At 36.9% G+C, this 22,685-nt stretch overlaps 1 protein-coding gene across 2 annotated transcripts; it reads left to right on the forward strand.

The window, feature by feature from the left end:
• The first annotated feature begins 3,763 nt into the window (after positions 1–3,763).
• On the forward strand, positions 3,764–7,149 carry LOC126631046 (beta-glucosidase 12-like). Of its 2 annotated transcripts, none has more exons than XM_050301199.1 (12): positions 3,764–4,123; positions 4,251–4,320; positions 4,430–4,488; positions 4,605–4,680; positions 4,797–4,874; positions 5,179–5,266; positions 5,345–5,609; positions 5,715–5,830; positions 5,958–6,181; positions 6,332–6,360; positions 6,459–6,658; positions 6,776–7,149. In XM_050301199.1, exons 1-12 carry the CDS (start codon positions 3,980–3,982, stop codon positions 6,948–6,950), a joined length of 1,524 nt encoding a protein of 507 aa, XP_050157156.1. In that variant the 5' UTR covers positions 3,764–3,979; the 3' UTR covers positions 6,951–7,149. The 2 variants fall into 2 exon arrangements, with proteins under 2 accessions (XP_050157156.1, XP_050157157.1); XM_050301200.1 differs by having other exon boundaries at positions 4,004–4,071.
• Positions 7,150–22,685: the final 15,536 nt, after the last annotated feature.

Genomic DNA, 22,685 nt, shown 5'->3' on the forward strand with positions numbered 1-22,685 from the left:
CCAAATCCCGATGCCAGCACTTGATCTTGCTCTACCTTCAACTTCCTAGTCACTTCGCCCAACCAATACCCAATAGCCTGATGCATCAAACCCAGATGACAACTTGTTGTAGTTTTTTCTTTTATGTTCGAAAAGCTTGTATGTACATTTTCAGATATATTATAATTAAATACTTTTTCTTGGTTTATTAATTATTGTTTATAATTTAATTAAAATATCTATAAACGATTAAATAAAAAAATTTGTCAAAGAAAAAGGAAGAAAAAAGGTTTGCACGACGACGACAATACTTGCGTCGTGCAAAAGGTCTTTACGCGACGATAATACTTGCGTCGCACCTATCTTTGCGCGACAACGAGAACAAGATGCATCGCATGAAAACTTTTGCGCGATGCAGGTGTTTTCATCGCGCAAACCCTGCTTTCATGACCTTTGCGCAACGGTTTGCGCGTGACCAAGTTTTCATTCGGCTAATTTTCAGGCGACATTTTTTTACTTTGTTTGTACTAGTGGAGGTTTAGAAAAAAAAACATCAAAAAGTTGTTTGTTCGAAATTACATTTAATGCCCCATTTTTTTTCTTTTCTCACATTTTTTGAGTTATGTATTAAAGGTCATAATTGTAATTTCATTGATTTTTGGTTGACAAATTGAGTTCTATTGATATGTAGTTTAGATTGTTTGTTAAAAAAAAAATGAGTGAAAGAATGATACTAAAAATTATATATTGTCTCTTATAATTTATATGGGTGATTCTATGTAAACCTAAACTGTAAGAATAAACCTCGAGTATTATTGTAAGCCTATCTTGCGTTCCAAGACGTTTAGATTTCCCTCTAATCCATTATTACTCTAAATTATTTTAAAGGAACGAGAAAAAGTTTAAACCCGGTATGCAGTTGTTTGAACCTAGAAAAAGGTTGTGCTTAATTTCTCTTCCTCTGCCTACTTCTAGATGAAATTGCTTCATCAGGAACAATAATTGCTTCTAGATGAATTTGATCTAAATTAAGGTCATAGGAACATCTACTTAGATTCACATTAGAAGTTTAATGCTCATGTATAATTAAAAAATACCGCTAAGGCGTGGGAGCTCATATGGATACATTACTTTATTGTTCTATGGAGCATTGTGATGAGTCAATTTTATACTATATATTTTACCCTATTCTTAGTTATAATTTAGTGGTTATTTTTGTGAGAATTTTGATACTTTGATTTATATTCTTAATGTAGGATATTCGACGTCCTCTGGAGCAAAACATGATCAAAAGGACGAATTTTAGAGTGATTCTAATTGGAGGATGTTCATGAGTTTGTTGACTTATTCATATCAAAGTTTTATAATTTTCTACCAAGCGGTTTATTTATGGCGATGAAATAAAGGAGAAGTGCACAGAGCTGTCAAAGACATTTTGGGCTTATGTGGGCTTTTTGGCGTTCAAGATGATGTATTTTGGGTTTGAGGCCTTCTACAATTATGTTTAGGGCATTTTAAGCTTTAATTCAAGTTGTTTTGGCCCTGTTTTGGAGCCTTGAAGATCCAGAAACGTGGCTGTTTTGAGGCTGTGGTTTGGGCGAATTTTACTAGTCAATTTAGGATTATGTTTCTTAATTTATTTTAATTTATTTGGTTTCCTAGTATTATTCTAAGACCTTTTCTAGGTAGGATTTTATTTTCTAGTAGTATAAAAATAAGGTTTTTTAGCCATTAGGGTTGATAAGAGGAGAGTGATAGAGGAGGAGAGAACGCATAAACTTTAGGACACACTTATTTAGAGAGCTTTTGGTTTCAAGTTTATTTTCAACGTGTTTTCTATCCATGTTCTTAATAATATTTTGTTTTATGATTGTTCGTAACTAGTTTCATTTGCTAGGGCGAGGCCACGAGCCTTAGCAAGAATATGTAGTTTCTTTTCAATTTGCTTATGATATTATGCATGCAAGCTTTGAATTATTAATCACCGGTTTATACTATCTAATTGTCTTAATGCTTAGCTACCATTAGGATCTTTAGAAAAGTAATTTGATGCAATTTTGGTCGGAGGTCGGTCCCTGAAATTGACGAAGGCTTCTTGTGGTTAATATGTGCAAGTTCACTTAGGATGAATACCACGTCTTAAGGGTTGTATGATTTTTCGAAAGGTTTCACAAAGCTTAATGAGTTATGCATGTTTGATATCTAATGCTCATAAGTCTAATGCTCATCTAAGAGTACAAATATACGGTTTATATTAAACAACAAAATAAAATGAAGAGTGGTAGATTGGATTTTTGAGGTACGATGTCTTGGCAGTGTAAAATTGAACAACAAGATAAAACAGCGGGAAAGAAAGAGAACACCAGACGATGGAAGAGCAATGGATGCGAAAGCACCATGATTGGCAATTCGTAGTGTTTAGGGTAATAAACTACAACTGAACCACGCTCAGAATCAATTATCTTTGTTGAATTTATGCACTTGTTCTTGGCGTTTTGTTATTATCTGGGATAGCTGGTCCTTGTCAAACCATTGGTGTAAAATTACCTTAGCCTAAATGAAGTAGCTAGGGCTACAATTCTGGGAACTCCATTAAATCAGAATCTTAATTGCAGCAATATTTTGGGTTAAAAAACAAAACCATTGGTTAAAACGTAAAACAAATCACATGCACATTGTCTTCTGTAGGTTGCTAGAGCTTAAGCTTTGTTACTCACTATATATAGCTTGTAATATTTACTGATTTTGTCAAGTAAAAATAAATTCCTTAAAGAAATTTAAAAATAAATAAGGAAAGAATGATACTAAAAATGATATAAAAATGTATAGTCTATTATAATTTATATGGGTGATTCTATGTAAACTTAAGTATTTACATTGTAAGAATATATCTTGTGTATTATTTGTAAGCCTATCTTGCGTTTCAAGACGTTTAGGTTTCCTTCTATTAATGCATTATTACTCTAAATTATTTCAAGAGAACGAGAAAAGGTTTGAACCGGATGCGCAGTAATTTAAACCCAAAATACCAGAGACATTGTGTAGTTGCTTATTGAAAGACCGGCTTATAGTGGCTCGATTCATGTTTTAAGAGAAGACTTACAAAACCTACTTCCAGATGAATTAAATGCCTGGTCACGAACAATACCCTATTTCTAGATGGAAATACTTTATCAGCATCAATACTTGCTTCGAGATGAATTTGATGTGAATCAGGTTATATGCAGATTCTCATCATAGCTCTATTGCTCGTATAATTAATATATATATATATATATATATATATATACACACACACAAATTGAACAACAAAATAAAATAAAATATACAGTATATATGTAGATTCACATCATAAATCTAATGCTTATGTATAATTAAAATGTATGCGGTGTATAATTAAAATAACCGGTGGTGGATAGGATATTTGAATTACGATGTCTTGATGTAATATTGAACAACAAAATAAAATAGCGGGAAAGAAAGAAAACACCTGACGATGGAAGAGCGGTGGATGCGAGCGCACCACGATTGGCAATTCCTAGTGTTTAGGGTAATTAACTACAACCGAACCGCCCTTTTTAATTATCTTTGTTGACTTTTATGCAGTTGTTCTTGGCGTTTTGTAATTACTGGTAGAGCTGGTCCTTGTCAAACCATTGGTGTAAAATTCCCTTGGCCTCAATGAACTAGCTAGGGCTACAATTCTGGGAACTCCATTAAATCATAATCTTAATTGCAGCAATATTGTGGGTTAAAAAGCAAATCCAAAAGTTGTTTTAAAACCTAAAACAAATCACATGCACATTGTCTTGTGTAGTCGGTTAGGTTGCTAGAGCCAAAGCTTTGTTTTTCAACTGTATATAGCTTGTAATATTCACTGATTTTCTCAAGTAATCAGAAGCTATTATTCTTTATCTCATTCTGTTTTTTCTCTTAATTTCTGCTGCATATCAGTTTCTTTAGTTGTTTAGTTTCCTCTGTTCAACCACAGCCATCAACTATGGGATCCCGAACAAACGTGTTTACCACTTTAGTAATATTATGTGTCATTGCCTCTTTCCCAGCTGAATCGTCCACCGTTGATGTTACCAGGTCCGACTTTCCAGCCGATTTTGTTTTTGGAGTCACGACTGATGCTCCGCAGGTTTTTTTTTTTTTTGTGAAACTGTAGTTAACTAGCTGCACACTTTTCCTTGTATATGTATTTTAATTTCTCTTCGCAAAATTTGATAATGTAATAATATGTTTACTCCATGATGAGGTGGGTGCAGTACGAAGGAGCAACAGATGTCGCACGTAAAGGACCAAGTGTGTGGGATAACTACATTGAGAAGTTTCCAGGTTCGTCACATATACTCACTGTTAATTTGTTCTAGTTTCTTTGACATACCCTTATTTCTATGTGGCATAATTTACCACCTATTTATTTTGTGATTTTCCTTCATTTCAGAGAGGATTCAGGACCACTCCAATCTGTCTATTGCCACCGATTCGTATAGGCGATACAAGGTGAGTGAAGACATTAATCATCAAGTTCCATTCGCTACCAGCTCCAAAGAAAAGTTAAAAGTGTTTTTTTCTTCTCTATTTGGCATATAGCTTACAACCCGCAATTGTAACTGTAGGAAGATGTGGTGGCTATGAAGAACCTTGGAGTCGATGCCAACAGATTTTCTATTGCCTGGACCAGGATTCTTCCTAGTAAGAACTTTAACGAAAATAATGGCTTTAAGTTTTAATAGCAAACACGACTATGTACATGTTGTTGTGCGCTACTTGAGCTCTAATGCATTTTGTTTGCAATTCTGGACATGTAGACGGAAGCTTGAATGGTAGAATAAATCAAGAGGGCCTTGATCACTACAACAATGTGATCGATGAATTACTGAAGAATGGTAAGACACTTAATTTTACAAAGAACAGTGACAGTATATCTTCATAGTTTGTGTTAATTACCAGTGATATGCCTTCAGTTTTCAACAAGTTTTAGGAAGCCTAAGCTTGTAGAAACAATATTTGATATAATATATATGCTTTGTGGAGAATATACACATGATGAAAGATGTTCATCAAGTTTTCTAGCGCTCTGTAAATTGTAGTTATAACAAAGCAATGATCAATAACTGACCACATGCCATTAGCAATTGTCATTGTCCTATGCTGATCGTTCGATTAAGTCAATTCTATGTTTTAATACAGGCATCCAACCCTTTGTGACCCTCTTGCACTTTGACCCACCACAAGCCTTGACGGACAAGTACGGAGGAGTCCTGAGCCGCTCTTTTGTGTAAGCACCTTTTGATGCTAAATACTTTTCATCTCTCAAAGTTGTGACACTCATGTTTTCCATATCACATATTATCAGGGCTGATTTCAAGGACTACTGCGAGCTATGCTTTAAAACCTATGGCGATAGGGTAAAAAATTGGATCACAATCAACGAGCCACTGATTATGGCCAAGCTGGGTTATGACCTTGGAGTTGGTCCACCAGCCAGGTGCTCGGTTCCTGTGAAAGAACATGCTCCTGCATGTACAGGCGGAAATTCCGGCACTGAGCCATACACTGTGAGCCATAACCTTCTCCTTGCCCATGCTACCGTTGTCAACCTCTACAGAGATAAGTTTCTCGTGAGTCAAACTCTGATTCATTTACCGTCAACTTCTGGAATTAACATCAAATCCATGAGACTCTTCTCTTGACTAATGTTTATTTATTATTTTGCTTATTTAAAGGGAGATCAAGGTGGTCAAATCGGAATCAGTCTGGTTGGGCAGTATGATGAGCCATTTTCTAATTCAGTAGAAGACAAGGCAGCGGCAAAGAGACTAATGGACTTTGAAATTGGGTGGTTAGTAAGAAGTAGTATATATTGCTGGAACAAGTACCGCTTGTATAGTGATTCCTGCCTATTGTTTTCTTTTGAAATCAACAAAACGTATTTTCCATAATAATGATTTTGTACTGCTCCTTATCAGGTATATGGAACCGTTAGTATATGGAGACTACCCGAAAATTATGAGACTCTTAGCCAAGCGAAGGATACCGACTTTCACAGTGGAAGAGAAAAAACTTATGAAGGGATCCTTCGATTTCATTGGGGTCAATTACTATACTGCAAGATTTGGTCGCTACCTACCAAGAAAACCTGGTGCACCAATCGCCTACAGCAGTGATACTTTTGCTAGAGCTGTGACTGAAAGTAAGCTTATACATGACCTTATTGCTAAGGCTGGTCTGTATGTGCTTTTGTGCGTCTCTGTGCGTGTGTCCATGTGTTTGTGTACATGTATATATCATGGATAGGTTGAAAGTGTTACTGATATTGTTGCCCATGTTTTTATTGTTGCAGATAAAGATCGAGTCCTAATTGGCCCTAAAGTAAGAAAAGTGAAACTGTCAAAATATATTTCTCTAGTTTACTATTTTACGGGACTGTAGCAAATATATCTGGAAAACTAAATTTGCATCCCTTGCAGGCTCAAGGAATCGACTTTATATACTCTTATCCACAAGGATTACAGAAACTTTTGGAGTTCATGAACCAAAACTACCAGTGCCCAACAGTTTATATTACGGAGAATGGAATTACCGAAGCCAAGCTTGATAAATCATTGAAGGATCCACATAGAATCCAATATATTCTTGAGCATCTGTACCGGATCAAGATGGCAATGAAGTACGTTATCTATTACATGACAAAAAATTACTAATCTAGATCAACTTCATGAGTTGAGTGCATGTTTACTAGTTTGAGGAAAGAGTATCCATTTACTTGTCACTGATGTTTTTGCAGGAATGGTGTGAATGTGAAGGGATACTTTCATTGGTCCCTACTCGATAATTTTGAGTTTCGGCAAGGGTTTGTTCCAAAATTCGGTCTTTACTATGTGGACCGTAACAACAACCTTACTCGAATTCCCAAAGAGTCGGCAAAGTGGCTCCCAAAATTCCTGAATGATAATGCCTAGGTATAAAAATAATCATTATCTGATCATTGGACTCTAATAGCATATATATATAGGCGTTTTTATGTTGAAACTGCTTAAGAACTTACAGTTTATTATTTACAAACAGTTGCAGTGTTTCATCCATTCTACTCATGCAATTCTCCTTTTTAACGTCTTATAAAAGCAGCATTACTTTATATGAAGTAACTTTTGGATTGAACTGTTAAGATATTTATAGCAAGAATATTCCAGTCAAGTTTTGGTGTATGTGAGGCCATTTAATTTGTTGAACAGCCATTGATGCTAACTCGTTTCTGTAATATTTCAATTAATATTCTATGAAACGTTACGAAAGCAAATAGATTCAATCGTCCAACAAGAGGAAGAAGGTATATTACTTTTGCAATCATGAAAATCAAGATCGTAACTAGAGTTGAATAACTACTGAATTTGACTATATCATTATTCTGTTGGAATCTAGAATAATCAAGTGCGGTTCCTTGATTCTTTCAGTTTTCTTGTTTTATTAATTTTTAATGAGAATTAAAAAAAAAATTGGCCAAAGAACCTTGAATCTGTTGGATTTGATGGCTCAATTCTATTGTGTCTTGACCCTTTTTATCTTCAATATTAGAAAGTCAAAAGAATAGTTTGGTTTCTCAAAGCTTCACAAACAAAAATTGGACTATAAAGCCCCTTAAACAAAAAAACCCACAACTAGCTGAAAATAATAGAAACAAAATAGCAAGGATATTTTTGTGAAAAAGACAAAAGAAAAATATGTTAAACAAAAAGAGAATTAAAAATTAGAAAAAAAAAAGAAAAGAAAAGAAAAAGAAAAGAGAAGATAAACGTGGGGAATATATTGGAAACTGCTATGCGTCTAATTGGGAACCGTTTTGCGGAAGGAGAGATAAACGCGAACATGCAGTGGTGTTTTTTTTTTTTTTTTTTTTTTTTTTTTTTTTTTTTTTTTTTGGTTCGCCAAAAAAAGGAGAAAAAGAAATGCCCTAATCGTGCAAAAAGAAGCAGTTTGCGGGATGAGAGATATATAGAAGGAAGGACACAAAATAAGAACTTGAAAAAAAAAATGAAACAGTTTTGCAGGAGGAGAAGATGATACAAAAGCCATTGCTCGCTCACAATATGAAGCGAATTACAGGTTTGCTCTTCACTAATTCCATGCAGTTGTTGGATAATTCGAGTTCAATATGTTGGATTGTGCAATTTTTCCTTGCACATGTATCACTCATTCCTTATTTCTCCACGTTTCAGCACTCACAAACAATTCCTCCATGTATTTGCGCTCACAAACAAAGCGGGGTGGTTAGACGGAAGAAGAAACCCCCATTCTTCTCTCAAAATGGGTACAAACTTTAAGGTTTGTTGCCTTAGAAACTCGAGAAGAGTAGAGGAATTTCCAACACAAGAAGGAAGGGAGCAGTTGGGTTTTTCGCATGTTTTGCTTCCCCCAGCAATTCACTTTTGATATTAGTGGCTGCTTTCAATCACCACACTATTTTCATTGTTTCTAGCACGTACTTACGTTTTTTTATCTTGCAAATTTATGAACAAGGATTGGGTATCTCTCTGGTGATTGTGTAGGTGAAGCCGGTTTCCTTTCTCCACTTTTTATGATTTTATTTAAGTTCATCTATGCCATATAATTGTTTTGGGAGTTTATATATCGACTGATTCTTATTGTAGGTAACTTTCAATCTCGGATTCTCTATTTCCTCTGCATTCCTTCTCCATCCAATGTTTGTCTACTATTCACCAAATTCATTTTCATTTTTGTTTTCGATTATTTACTTTTCAGTGAAAACTTGGTGCTTCTTCGGAGGAAGAACAACCAACATACCAGAATCGGGAGAAGAATTGAGTGACCAAATCAGTGCCAAAAGTTCGAAATTCTTCCTCAACATCGACTGATTCTTTCGCCATCCAACGTTTGTCTACCATTCATCAAATTCATTTTTCCTTCTCATGTTTCTCTCTGCTTTCGTTTCATTCTATCAACAAGATTGTTGCTTCAGACAAAAAGAATGTTAAAGTTGGATTTTTTTTAGTTTGTTTTTTTTTTCTTGCAGTGATTTGATTATTGCAAGATTTAGGTGTTTTTAAAGTTTATTTGCAGATGACTTTATCTCCCTTGAAAGTCACTACACGCGATTAGGAGGAATTGACATTCTAGACTATGTCAAAATTCAAGTCATTTTTTTTTAAGACAATTATGCAAATAAGAAGTTCAAGTGCTGAATTGTTTTTTTTACCTAAACTCTGTTTCCCTCTTTTCCCATACAGGTTGCTCTGCTTGGGTTTAGTTTTAAGCGCATTGAAAATGGAGGCGGAAATCGATGCCAATGTTGTGATGTAAAAACAGGTCTTTTGCACGCACATTAGCAAGCGATTTTGTGCTTGCTTAGGGCACCACCATTAAGGTAAAATGATTGAAATGCATACTTCCACTCATACAAGGACCATTTAATCTTCAAAATCTGTCCTTGGCGTCTCCATATCCTGCAAATAAAACTGTTCAAATTGCCAATGGTGAAGGTTTGAAAGTGTCTCACATTGGTAGCAGCATTATCAAACCTTTAGTTCATCCAATTAAACTGAATTCAATTTTATATGTCCCATAATTACCTCATAACTTGCTGTTAGTTCACAAGATTTGTCTTGACAATAACTATTGGCTTATTTTGTATGCCAATTGTTTTTTGATCCAGCACAAAGCCACATGGATGATCTTGTACAAAGGACTGTGCAATAATGATCTCTATCCTATTCCTTCACTTGCTCGACCACATATAAACATTCAACAAGACTAGCATGATGTTTGGCATAGTTGTTTAGGTCATCCATCTAACCATACCATCCCCTTAATACTTTGGAATGTTGTTATATCTTGTGCAAAAGATGTTAATCTTGCACTGTGTAATAGCTGTTTACAGGGAAGGCTCGCTAAGCTGCCATTTCAAACTAGGTCTCATCAATCCATTGTTCTTTTTGAAATTGTTCATAGTGACCTCTAAGATCCTGCACCATGTAATTCAAAGGATGGTTTTGGGGTCATGCACCATGTAATTCAATGGATGGTCTTAAATACTATGTCACTCTTATTGATGAGTGTGCTAGATTTTGTTGGTTATTCCCTCTTGTTAATAATTTAGACTTCTTTTCTTCATTTGTTTCATTCTGTGCATTTGTACAAACTCAATTCTCAACTTCTATTAAAACTTTACAAACTAATGGAGGTGGAGAATATGTCAATCACAAATTACACTTTCTTGCAAGACAAGGAAATTATACATCACAGGTCATGTCCTTATATCCCTAAACAAAATGGCCTAATTGAGAGAAAACATAGGCACATCATTAAGACTGCCGTTACCTTGCTGAATATGCTCAACTTCCTTCCCAATTTTGGTCTTTTGCATGTCAAACAGCTATGTATCTTATAAATAGAATGCCATCCTCACTTTTACAACACAAATCCCCATTTCAACTCTTGTTTGGAAAATTACCAGTTATATCACATCTGAAGGTATTTGGCTGCTCATGTTTTCCATTATTGAGACTATACAATAGTTCCACACTGCAAGCTAAAGCAACTAGATGTGTGTTTCTTGGCTATGCATCTCAATACAAAGGGTATATTTTTGTTTTGTTTTGATGTCTCTAAACACAAGGTGTACATTTTTAGACATGTGTTTTTCATTGAACTAGAGCTTCATTATTCTAGTATGATAAAATAGTCAACACAACTCTATGCTCACTTTATAACTAGTGTTGTATTACCACCACCATTAGTCACAACTGTTGACAATTTGCTAGTGTCTCCATCATCACCATCTGTGTCACAACAACCCTTGCATACTTCATCAAGTTCACCATCTATCCTTAGTTCATAACCTATACATGCTGCTTCACCCTCCAATATTTCATGCCATAGTCTTATACCTTATGTTACTTCTAAGTTCATTACTGGCACTGCAAGTGACTCTTCCTTACTCCTAGTGGATCTTTTGTTTGATCTTGCATATCTTCAAGTGGTTCTTCCCTTTGCTCCATTCAACATGCATCTAATGCAGACTAGAAGCCAGGCAAGTATAATTAAGAACACAGACTTATTGACTGTTCTAGTTGATTCTGATACTGTGGATTTGTCATTGGTTGAACCTACTTCATACAAGAGTGCACTTAAGGTTCTAGTTTGGCTTGAAGCAATGCAGAAGGAATTTGGGACTTTACATTCTCAGGGTACATGGTTTTTGGTTTCTCTTCATTCATAGAAGAATTTAGTTGGATGTAAATCAAACTTTAAAATCAAGAAGAACTCAGATGGTACTATTGTTAAGCCTAAGGCTAGGTTGGTGGCAAAAGGCTTTAGTTAAGAACCAAAGCTTAATTATGGAGAGACATTCAGTCCAGTGGTTAAACCTACTACTATTAGGTTGGTTTTGGCTTTAGTGGACATCATGGATGGAAATTGAGGCAACTTGATGTTAAAAATGCATTCTTGCATGGCTTGTTGTAGGATGAAGTGTACATGTCTCAACCTCCTGGTTTTGTAGATGCACAGAATCCACATTTGGTTTGCGAACTTCATACGTCTCTATATGGCTTAAAGCAAGCCCTAAGAGTATGGAATTGCATTTCTACCTAACATTGGTTTTCAATCCACTTATTTATATTCTTGTTTATTTGTGAAAAAGATTGGCAGTGATACTGTGATTTTGCTTCTTTATGTGGATGACATTATAATCATAGTGAGCTCTTCATCTGTCATTCATCATGTTATTAATTCCCTCACCTCTGAGTTTGATATAAAGGACTTAGATGACTTGCCCTATTTTCTTGGCATTCAAATCACCTAAATCAAATCTAGGCAATTCTTATCTTAGTCAATCGATAGTGAAGCTCGCTGGAGCCACCGAAAAAAGGTTAAAGCTGCCGAAAGCACATCTGGGTTTGTGGCTTCGATTTGTAAGTTTGGGTTAGAAAATTTGAAATCTAACACCGTAGGGACGTTGGGCTCAATGAGAGCTTTCCATAAACATCGGAACCACCTCGAACGGAGGTCGGTCGGAGAAGATATGACCGAGTCAAGGAACCGGGTCGAGTGGAGAAACCGGGTTGGCCGATTCTCTCATTCTCCCTTCCTTCATTTCCCTCATTTTCTTTTCTTCCCATTCATCCTCTCTTCTCCTCCTTTTTCTCGATTGGTAGCTCCCTCTCCTTTTTTTCTCCCTTTTTTTCTATCTCAGCCACACACATGGCACCATATCCACACTCCAACAAATCTGGAGCCTTCCAGATAAATAATTAAATTACCATTTTTGCCCCTAACTTCATTCGTTAATAACTCATTCATTATAACTTTGTTTCACAAACGGTTTGCGCCTATGCATTCGCGAGATCGAGCTCTATCTAAATATTCCAAGAAATATGATAAAATACATGAGGATAAAATACATCCTCGTATAATTATGTTTAGTCAACGAGGGACATTTTCATCATTTCACTTTCCGAAATTTTTTTTTCCACATAATCATATATTTCAAATTTTTCAGGGTATTACACTTCATCACATGTGTAATTAAGTAGGTGGGGGTATTATTCAAAAGGCTTTGGTAAAATATGATAAACTTTTCTGGCCCAGCGCAGTTCACCACTAACACCATCACTATTATCATCCATATTGTCTCAACTTACCATCTATTGCTAGATATGTTCTCAACATTGGGTGGCCTTATGGAGTTACAAGGAAAACCGATTCCCACAACTAAAACCGGCCCAACCATTATTCTGAAAAAAAACTCCCGCTGTTAACAGTACACTATTGTGTGAGTAAATTGTAGCGATGGTCCCATAACTTTAACCAAATTGGAGCAATGGTCCCACAACTAAAAATTCATTACCATTGGTCCCTCAACTCATCAAAATGTGTAGCTATGGTCCTTTTCGTCAACTCCGTCAGAATTCTGTCAAAATGAGTTATGTTGAAATGACCATTGCTCCAATTGGGTTAAATTAAAGTTGAGGAACCATTGATACAATTTTTCTTATTTGATTTTTCATATTTGCCCCTTGATTCAACCTCACGTGCACACGTGACTCATTTTTGACGGAAGTTCTAACGGAGTTAATGAATTGGACCATAGCTGAACGTTTTGATGAGTTGAGTGATCAATGGTAATGGATTTATAGTTGAAGGACCATTGCTCCAATTGAGTTAAAGTTGAGGGATCATTGTTACATTAATTTACTCATCCTATCATATGATCGATATAAGATCTTATTCTCCAATAAAATAGTATTGGAACCATTCAATATAAGAAAGATTCACTTCATAAGATTTTAACATGCATTTCAGCATGTATATTTGAGTCATACAATGGATAGGTGTTTGAAAGAATGGGAAAGAAAACACGAAACACAGAGAGAGGGTGCAATGAAAATGGAACGAAAGTTAGAATTCTAATTAACGAGCATAAGATCTTGGTGAGTGCTCACCATGTAAAAGAAGCAAGTGAAATATACTGTAAAGAGAAAGATATATGTTTGGATTAAATTGTAGTCCTCAGGCCAAAATCTTACATTTCATCATTAATTTCAAAAGTATTTCCTTCTTCATACAAAATGTAGTACATAATTAACTCATAATTAATTATTCGTGGTTAAAGGATAATATACCATTGCAAGATTCTTATTATATATGCCATGATCGAATTAGTGGTAACCCAAGTAAGCATCTGTGTCGTTAACACAACCATCCCACATTTCTCTACTTAATTTCAAAGCATAATCATTGTTGACTTTGACATGAATTTTGCGAAAAGCTTCATTCACTAATGCTTTTTGACAAGATTTACCAAGGTCAATGAGATCAAAGCAACACTGTAGATCCACAGGCACTGGCTTAACGAGTACATAATCAAATACTTCTTTTTCACAACTGGGAGAAAAATGTCTCCTGCATTCTTCTAAAAACTCAGAACTAGACGGAGAAGGTGCTAAGATTGCAAATCCTGGAATGAACATTGCTTGTTCAATCACAAAAATGAGGATAAAAACAATAGTTGTACTATTTAATCTTCCCATTTCTCCTTCTTCTTTTGGTGTATATGTTAATGCTTTTCTTTTGCTGGAATAAAAGTTGTGGGATGACTGAGGTTAAAAAACAAGAAGATTTATTTATATGTTGAACACTCTTGAGGATGTTAAAATAAATAAAACTGTTTTTGAATTGTAACTCGTAATTTGAATGCTAAATTAACTCAATACTTCATTGGGAAGAGTTTTTTAGGGTGACGGGTACGTACTCATAAGCATAACAGGTGGTGTTGCCCACTAATTACTCGTTGACACATGTAAAATAACAATAAAAATAGAAATAACTCTTTAAAAGATTAATTGTTGTTGTAGGTCTATTTGATTGATGAATTATAGAGATTGAGAAAGAGGGTGCAGCAAGCATGGAGAGAATTAGGTGAATTCTAAAGTGTGATTTCTCATCCCATTGTGTCTTTATTTATAGTAGTAGGGAATGTAGATTTCGTACACTATAATAGGATAATATATAAAGAAAAGATATGGTTAAATCTCACAAAGATATCCCAAGATAATATAGGATTTACACGATCACATTTCTAAACTATTAGGACTGCAACACTCCCTTTTGAGTGTGTAAATACTCAAATAAATGGCACATCGGGTCTTCAACGATGAAGTAATTTCAGTTGATGAAGTTGTCGGTACAATGAGCGAATGTGAGTGTCAAATTAACTGAAGAATGCATAAAAAGAAACTCACAAAGCCTTGCTATGGTAAAACCCAAGGTTGGATAAAAACCCTTAGACCAAGGAGAAATGTGAGAAGTTGCATTAAGTCAAAACTATTATCTTCTGGACGCAAGTATTAAGGTCACAAGGGTATGATCAGCCTAAGATGGGTGTCTCATCAAAACCTAGTTAGGTAACAAAAAACAGTGGGAAAATGCTCCTAATCGTGAGAAAAAAAGTACAAGGGTATGATCAGCCTAGGATGGGTGTCTCATCGGAATACTCCCCTGAGTTTGACAAAACTTCCAAATGAGAACTACATGCATTGCATATAAGATAATCATGTATATCAATTCCTCGGACAAGCTTCTAGAAGGTAGACTTATGCAGTGGTGTCGTGAAGAGGTTAGCAACGTTGCCTAGGATTAGATTGCTCGACTTCAATCTCCTGATGCTTTGTTGATGTAGAAGTAGACGCAATGTGTCTTGGCTTGGTCGGGTGGATAAATGCGACATAGTCCTCATGCTTCGTAGTTGGGACGCAATGATGGATGAAAACAGCAGGTACTTTGAATATGCTCACCAAGAGCTCTTAACCATATCTCACGTGTGGCGTAGTGAAGTGAGGTGAGTCTTGGAACGATTCAAAGATTTCACAACTAATGTCTATATAGTGGACCACCAAGATATTGATTTATCCTTAATGGTAAAGACGTAACCATTTGGGGATGTCCTTGTGCAGGTTTTATAAGAAACTGGTGTCATTAAGGAGTTGATATTTTACTATATATTTTACCCTATTCTTAGTAATAATTTATTGGTTATTTTGGTAGAATTTTAATACTTTGTTATATATTTCCAATGTAGGACTTTTGACTTGCTCTGGGAAAAAACGTGACCAAATGGACGAATTTTGGAGTGATTTTAATTGGAGGACGTTTGTGAGTCTATCATGTTGTTCATACCAAAGTTTCAGATTTTTTCACTGAGTGGTTATTTTCTGGCGATGAAATAAAGAAGCAGTGCGTGTTGTTAGAAGGTGACGTTTTGGGGCTTAATTACAATTTTTGGAGCCTAAGATGACCTCCGATGGGTTCATGGCCTTCTGGAGAAGTGTTCAGAGTATTCCAAGTTTTAAATCTATCCACTTTGGGCCATTTTTGGAGCAGATATTGGTCCAAAACGTGGCTGTGCAAATTTTGGACGAATTTTACTAGTTAATTTAGAATTTTGTTTCCTAGTTTATTTTAATTTATTTTGTTTCCTAGTTTTATTCAAAGACCTTCTCTAGGGTTTTATTTTGTAGCAATAAAAATAAGGCTGTTTAGCCATTGGAGGAGAACATAGGCATGCACTAATTTGGAGAATTGCTTTTGACAATTCAAGTTTATTTTTAAGGTGTTTTCTATCCTTGTTTTTAATAATATTTTGTTTATGGTTGTTCGTAACTAGTTTTGTTTGCTAGGGCGAGGCCACGAGCTTTAGCATAATTATGTAGTCGTTATTCAATTGCTTATGATATTATGCATGCTTGCTTTACATTATTAATCATTGTGTTTAAACTGTCTGTATATCTTAATGCTTAACTACCATTATGATGTTTAGATAAGTAATCCGATGTAATTTGGTCGGTATATCACCAGAGGATTGAGTATTGTTTCTAGTGGTTAATGATTGTAATTTCACTTAGGATGAATATTACATCTTAGGGGTTGCATGGTTTTTTCAAGGGGTTTTCACAAAACTTAATGAGTCTTACATGTCCATATTTGTTCTGAATATCATAGACGGTTACATGTTAGATATACGTTTTTACTAGAATATCACGAGGAGAATATGTATTAGGAAAACCTAATCTTCAAAGTTGCATGTGTAATTCATAGGTAATTGGTAAAATTACATAAGATTATTATGGTGACGGTGGAACCCTAGGCTTTTACAATTTGATTTTCAAATTTTTTTTTTCTTTATTTTGCTAATTTCTTTAATTGTTTTAATTTAAAATTCATTTTTATTATTTTAAATTCCAAAATCAACATTTTCCCAACTTTGTTTTAGATAATTAATTAAGAGTTAGTTTTAAATACAAATTATTCATTCAATCCTTATGGAAAACGACCTTGCTTGAGCCGTTTATACCTCAACTACCTTGCTTTCTTGCAAGTATTTTTAATTATTTTTATCCCTATTTTTATCCTATCAATCACCATAACAAACAAGACAAGCATCATTTCGAAAACCAAGGGGGTTGGATCCACTCGGTATGCATAGAGATCAGACTAAATCTATAGTACCTTCAGAGTAATGGGAATATGTCTTTAATAGGATGGTTGAATGTAGGCGCGGTGTTGTATCTTTACCAATAGATCAACAACGAATGTCCTCTTTAGCGTAATGAGCTAAGTACAACAAAGCACAAAGTTGAGCTTAGATATAGAGCTTCGGATTTCATAACGTCTTCAAGGGTCTCATTTACATATAGCATATGGAAGATCATAGGCATACTCAAAGGTAACACCTTTGGGAGGCAATTTGACTAATGGACCAAGATACCATCAGAACAACGCTTGAACTTCAAGTCAAAGGCATAAACGAGCTTTTTCCAAGATCTTTCTCAAATTTCATCTTCAAGTACGAGGCGGTTTTCTCAAGCTATTCTAAAGTCTTAGTGAGATTCATGTCATTGACATAAAATCTGTAACTCTAACAATTCGAAATAAGACTTCATAGTTTAACACGCAATAGCATAATTTCATATTCTTGAAGCATAAGAGTCAAGAAGAGGAAAAGTCGAAGCAAAAGGTGCATCGATGATGGACACGTGGGCTAGGAGGGCAAAGCCGTCTTTTTGTTGTGTAAGAATGGGGAAAATGGCTGATAACAAAGGAATTGGAAGGCACTTTAGTCCATTCACTGTTGGTGAACAATGTTTTTTACTTAGGTTTTAGTATAAGTACAATGTGTTCTCATTATTTGTGTGAAAGGAAAAATAAAAAATATGTCTTGTGAATACAATAAAGTCCGGATTTATTTTGTTGTTCAACATGTTATATAATATCAAAGTTGAACCAAACGCAAAAAAACGATTGATAAGGAAGAGACTAAAGGGACAAAAGTTTTCTAGAAGCTAATAACGGTGCAGAATTTGGCTTCAAGAGTTTTAATGTCTTTCGAAAATAAATGGAGGATGCAGAAATCGAATAAGTTAAAAGAACTTGTTACAATCTGTATTTTCATATGATCCATTATTCCAGTGGATGTGGTTCCTAAAATTAGTTGAACAATTTTGAATTCCCCTGGATATATATTTATTATATATAAATATTGTTACATCCTGCAAAAATCGTCCTTATATATAGAGAGGATTATGTGGATGCAAATTTCTTCCTCCTTGATCTTGGACAATTTTGCACCTACAAAACAATTAACACCTTAGGTTAAGGCCAAGAGCCTTACGCGCTCACGATGAATGGGGAGGGGCTTTGGCCGAAGAACCTCCGATGCCAAAGTTAGAATTTAGAGAGAAAGAGTGTTTAGAGAATTTTGGGATTTTTGCCAAAGTGTTGGAATGGCTTTTTGGTGAGAATGGGATCACTTTTATAGGGATAGGAAGTGGCCGGCCTAGCTAGGGTTTTTGGGTTTAATTTAGGTTTAATTAGTCAATTTATTTGGCTAATTAAACCCTAAAGAATAAATTGGTGGTTACAAAATTGATTATTTGAATAAATGGGGTAATAAAATGGAGAAAAGTGAAAAAGGTTAGGAAAAGGAAGGTGGCCAGCTTCTTAGTAGTTTTAGGTGTGAATGGGTGTTTTAATTGATAATTAAGGGATTGATTAGGTAATTAATCTCTTAATTAATCAATTCTTAGGGAATATGAAAGGAAAATATTATTTAGCTAATTGATTAGCTAAATAATGGAATACAAAATATATAGAATAAGTTAGGTTTTAGGAATTACCTTATAGAAATGATTTGATGAAATAGGCTTTAAATTGTTACCTATTTTGGGCACTTTTGACTTGGTTGAGGATGATTGTTCGCTGCTCGCGCGTAGGAATCTCAGTATGCCTCAAGGGTAATTTTATCCTCTTTTACCCAAAAATCCACGTGTCGCCATGTGATTATTTTTGCCTCCACAAATGCCCCCACACCTATTGGGCTGCTCGCAGGAAAGGGCAGCAAGTGCAGAGATCTTCTTGCTTTAGGAAACTTAAGACTGCTTCCTATTTTGATGTTGATTCTCTCTTTAATAGGAAAATAGATCCTTCTTGGAAAGGGAAATAAATTTCTCTCAAAGCCTATTTAAGTCTACCTTAAGTGGATTATTAAATCAACTTTGGAGAGCAATTTATTCTACCCTACAAGAGAGAGATAGCTTAGAGGATATTTGTTCCCCCTCTTCTAGCAATCTTCTACATCTTACCCGTGCAAAGGACCGTCTTTTGTTGCTTTCTTCGTCTTCTTCGTGCCGCACTATGGTAATAAAAAATTAATTTTCCTTGTCTTCTTCTTGGATGGTGCTACCGCAGGGCAGCTGTCGGGGTGATGTGGCATGTTGGCTGGCATGGGCCAGGAGTCAGCTCAACATGGGCCGATGAGGTATTGTGGCAGGGACCACTGCTTTAAGCTGCTCGACTTGGCTAGAACTAAGGGCAGCTTGTGTGGCTGGGGCCGCGGATTGTGGCGCTAAGGTGCAGTACTAGGCGAGTCACATAGCTCATGTCCTTTTAGGCTTTTGGACATGACGCGAGCTAGGCCGGTGATTAAGAGAAATGAAGAGGTTGTGGGCTTCATGAGCTGCTAGAATGTTAGGTTGAACTCCCCTGCTAGGTACTATGAATGGCGTTGGCTACTTTAAATCTCTTCGTCAGGAAAAGCGTGGGCTGCTCCCAAAAGATGAGGTGAATAGGATCAAGGTGGATACATTGGCTCGTCCAATCACTGTTATGGATCTTGCTACAAGTGAAGGTGGGAAAAGGGATCTTCCCTGCCTGCTTAAGAGATGCTGGCTGAGAAAAAACCAAAGACTTCTTTCCCTACTCGCGCAGGTTCCCCGACTGCCTCCAGGCTTGTGATTGACTTGACTTTTTCCAAAGAGACGAAAAATGAGGCTGCTATATCTGAGCATGTGGCGCCTGCCATGTCAAGAATGGCTAATACGATTGCTGATAGGATTGTTCGGCATAAAGGTCCTGTCATGCCCCTAGTGCCGAATTTTGTACCAAGACGTCTGTTGGGAGCTAAGTCCGGTTCACCTTTGGAGAGGTTTGCTATTATGAAGAGCGATAAGGTGGACTTTGCTGCTAAAGTGGCACCAAGGCCCATTCCTTATGCTGCTGAGACTGATTCGCCTGCTGGGAATGAAAAGACTGCTCGTGCAGGCAGCTGTGAGAAATCCATTAAGCCTGCTTCTAAGGAGGCTGCTAAGATCTATGTGCTTTTGAAACCAGATCTCTTAAAAACATGGATGCTTGTGCCAAGTTTGTTGATGGCGTCAGAAAGGTTGTTTGCCCAAGCTCATTTGCTAAGCATACGACCCAATATAGAATGACTGTTCTGCTTGCTATGATGCAAATATAGCAAGGCTGCTAAGGAGATGACAAATACTATGGTAGATTCTGAGCTCGTTGCTTTGAAGGGGTCTAATATTCTGCCCCCACTTCCTTGCAGCTTGAGACCACTCACCAAGATATTGTTGACTTGAAGACTAGGCTTGACGCGATCCAAGTTAAGCATGAAAGTGCAGAGAAAGAGATTAGATGTCACATACCTTAGATTCAAGATCTTAAGCATGTCGTTTCTGAGCTTCGTTCTGCTGCAAAGGATGAATAGTTAATTACTGCTTATAACCAAGTGATCCACTTCAAGAGAATCATCGATAGGCTTGAACCCTAAGTGTTGGAACTTCAAGGCGTACTGAAAGTCTGAAAAAAGAAGTGGATGAGATGCAGAGCATCCATGTTGGTCTGCTTGAGGAGGATGAGTAGCTGAAAGGTGAAAAGGCTAGGCTCGGGGTTTCGAGACCTTCTCTATTTCTTCGGAAAACTTGCTTGATTTTACTTTTGAGGCTTCCATTGGTGAAGTAGTTAGAGAAGTTAGTGCCCAGGTTGGGGTAGCCGGGGGTGAAGCGTCGGATGATATCGCTGCTAAGAGCGTCGTGGCTGCTGAAGGTGTGGCGACCGAGTAGTTGTGGGATGTCCAAGTTGTTATAGTCTTCTAAGTAGCCTTTAGGATTTTATTTGTTTTTCCTTGTAGCTCTTGTTTTGCTTGAACTCCTTCGACCTTTGCTAGTTGTTTATAAACATGTTTTCCTTCGCTTTTATTCATCTTCATTTCTTTTGTTCATGCCCTAACCTTTAGACTTGATAGACCAGTGGCAGGCATGCTACATTTTTATAAGCAGACAAGCCCGCGTAGCCTATGCAGCTGTAGGTGGTGGTGTAGAACTTTGCAAAGTTGTTAGCCATAGGGTTGGCAGCCGGATGCCTTACTTACAGAAGCAGACAAGTCTGCGGAACCACTAGGCTGTTAACCTTGGCTTTCTCCAATTCCGTAGGTTGCGTAACAAGTATCACAACACTTTAGGACTTGGTGTAGGTTGTTCCGCGCTTGACAGAGGTGAAGCTTATCGACTATGTAGCATGTCGACAGTGGATAAAGCTTCGTATATACGCGCTAACTTGTTTAACCTTTCACAAGAATGTGCGGTTGTATAAGTCTAGCGCGGCTTTACTACTCAAAGGGCAAGCCGTAGGCAATCTTCCAGAATCCGTAGGCTACCTTAGTGTACTCGATAGCAGCTTTAGGGTTCTAGGGCAGCCGTCTGTAGAGCATACTGTGTAATGTGCTTCCTCCGTCTCTAGGGCTCGGTTCTCCACAGATTAGGCCAAGAGACCAAAAATCGTTTAGTTAGCTAAGTCTTGACAAAGACCATTGTGGCTACTTCTAGGAATCCTAGTGTAAGCCATCGTGCATCTAGTTATACTAGGGCAGCCAGACTCATCCATGTCTGGATATTCGGAGTGTAAAGTTTATCCTCCCGTCTTGGAAAGCTGACCTATGTAGGTGTTAGGGAATGGTTTACCCTCTCGCACTGGAGAGCAATTAGTTTACCCTTTCGTACTGGAGGGCGTGGTTGGTCCCTCGGGGGGCGCAATTCCTACTATGAGTCCCTAAGAATGGCGCAGTCTTCTTTTGAAGTGCATGAGTGATCAGTTGTTGTAGGTATGCAGCCGAGCCACATTGTGATTACTTCTGAAATCCTCATTGAAAAAACGAGTGAAAAGAACGAGAACTTAGTTGTAAGGTAGGAACTACATAACAATTGGAAAGTCCTCAGCTTGTGAGGTGGTGCCCGTCGAGCTTCTTGAGTCTTCGGGTTTTGATGTAGCGGGAGGTCACACTTGGTACTTCTTTAGATTGTAGGCCATTCACTGCTTTTCGATCTATTTGCCATTTCATGGTGGCGAGGGTGTAATTACTCTTACCGCCTTCTCTGCTGATCTTGTACAGACCTTCCCATATGAGATTCATCTTTTTAGAGCCTTCTCTGCAGGTAGTGATGAAGGCCTTAAGACTAGATCTCTGGGCTGGAACTGTCGGATCTTGGCCCTTTTGTTATAGCTGGAGAGGAACTGCTACTGGTAAGCTGCGATACGAGTGATAGTTTGGTCGCACTTCTCCTTTGCCAGATTTAAGCTTGTGGCCATCTCATTTCGGTTGCTCGTCTTTTGGTGGTGCAATATGCCCATAGACATCCTTGGAGTTCGTCTGGCCATTTTCTTTTCTTATTGGTGGGGGATTTCTTGTGGCAGTCGAGGATCATCTTAGTTGATGCTTTAGCCCGCCTATTGCCTTGAGGATATCTTGGCGTAGACATGTACTTCTTGATTCCATATTTTTGGAAGAACTTCGCCAAATCTTTTCCCATGAATTACGAGCATTGTCGGTGACGATGGATTAAGGG

The sequence above is a fragment of the Malus sylvestris genome, chromosome 8, assembly GCF_916048215.2.
Source record: "Malus sylvestris chromosome 8, drMalSylv7.2, whole genome shotgun sequence".
NCBI lineage: Eukaryota > Viridiplantae > Streptophyta > Magnoliopsida > Rosales > Rosaceae > Malus > Malus sylvestris.

Coding starts and splice junctions, on each gene's coding strand:
- LOC126631046 (XM_050301199.1), top strand. CDS start 3,980: ATGGGATCCCGAACAAACGTGTTTACCACTTTAGTAATATTATGTGTC. Junction 4,681..4,796: donor CTGGACCAGGATTCTTCCTA/GTAAGAACTTTA, acceptor CTGGACATGTAG/ACGGAAGCTTGAATGGTAGA. Junction 5,831..5,957: donor ATGGACTTTGAAATTGGGTG/GTTAGTAAGAAG, acceptor GCTCCTTATCAG/GTATATGGAACCGTTAGTAT.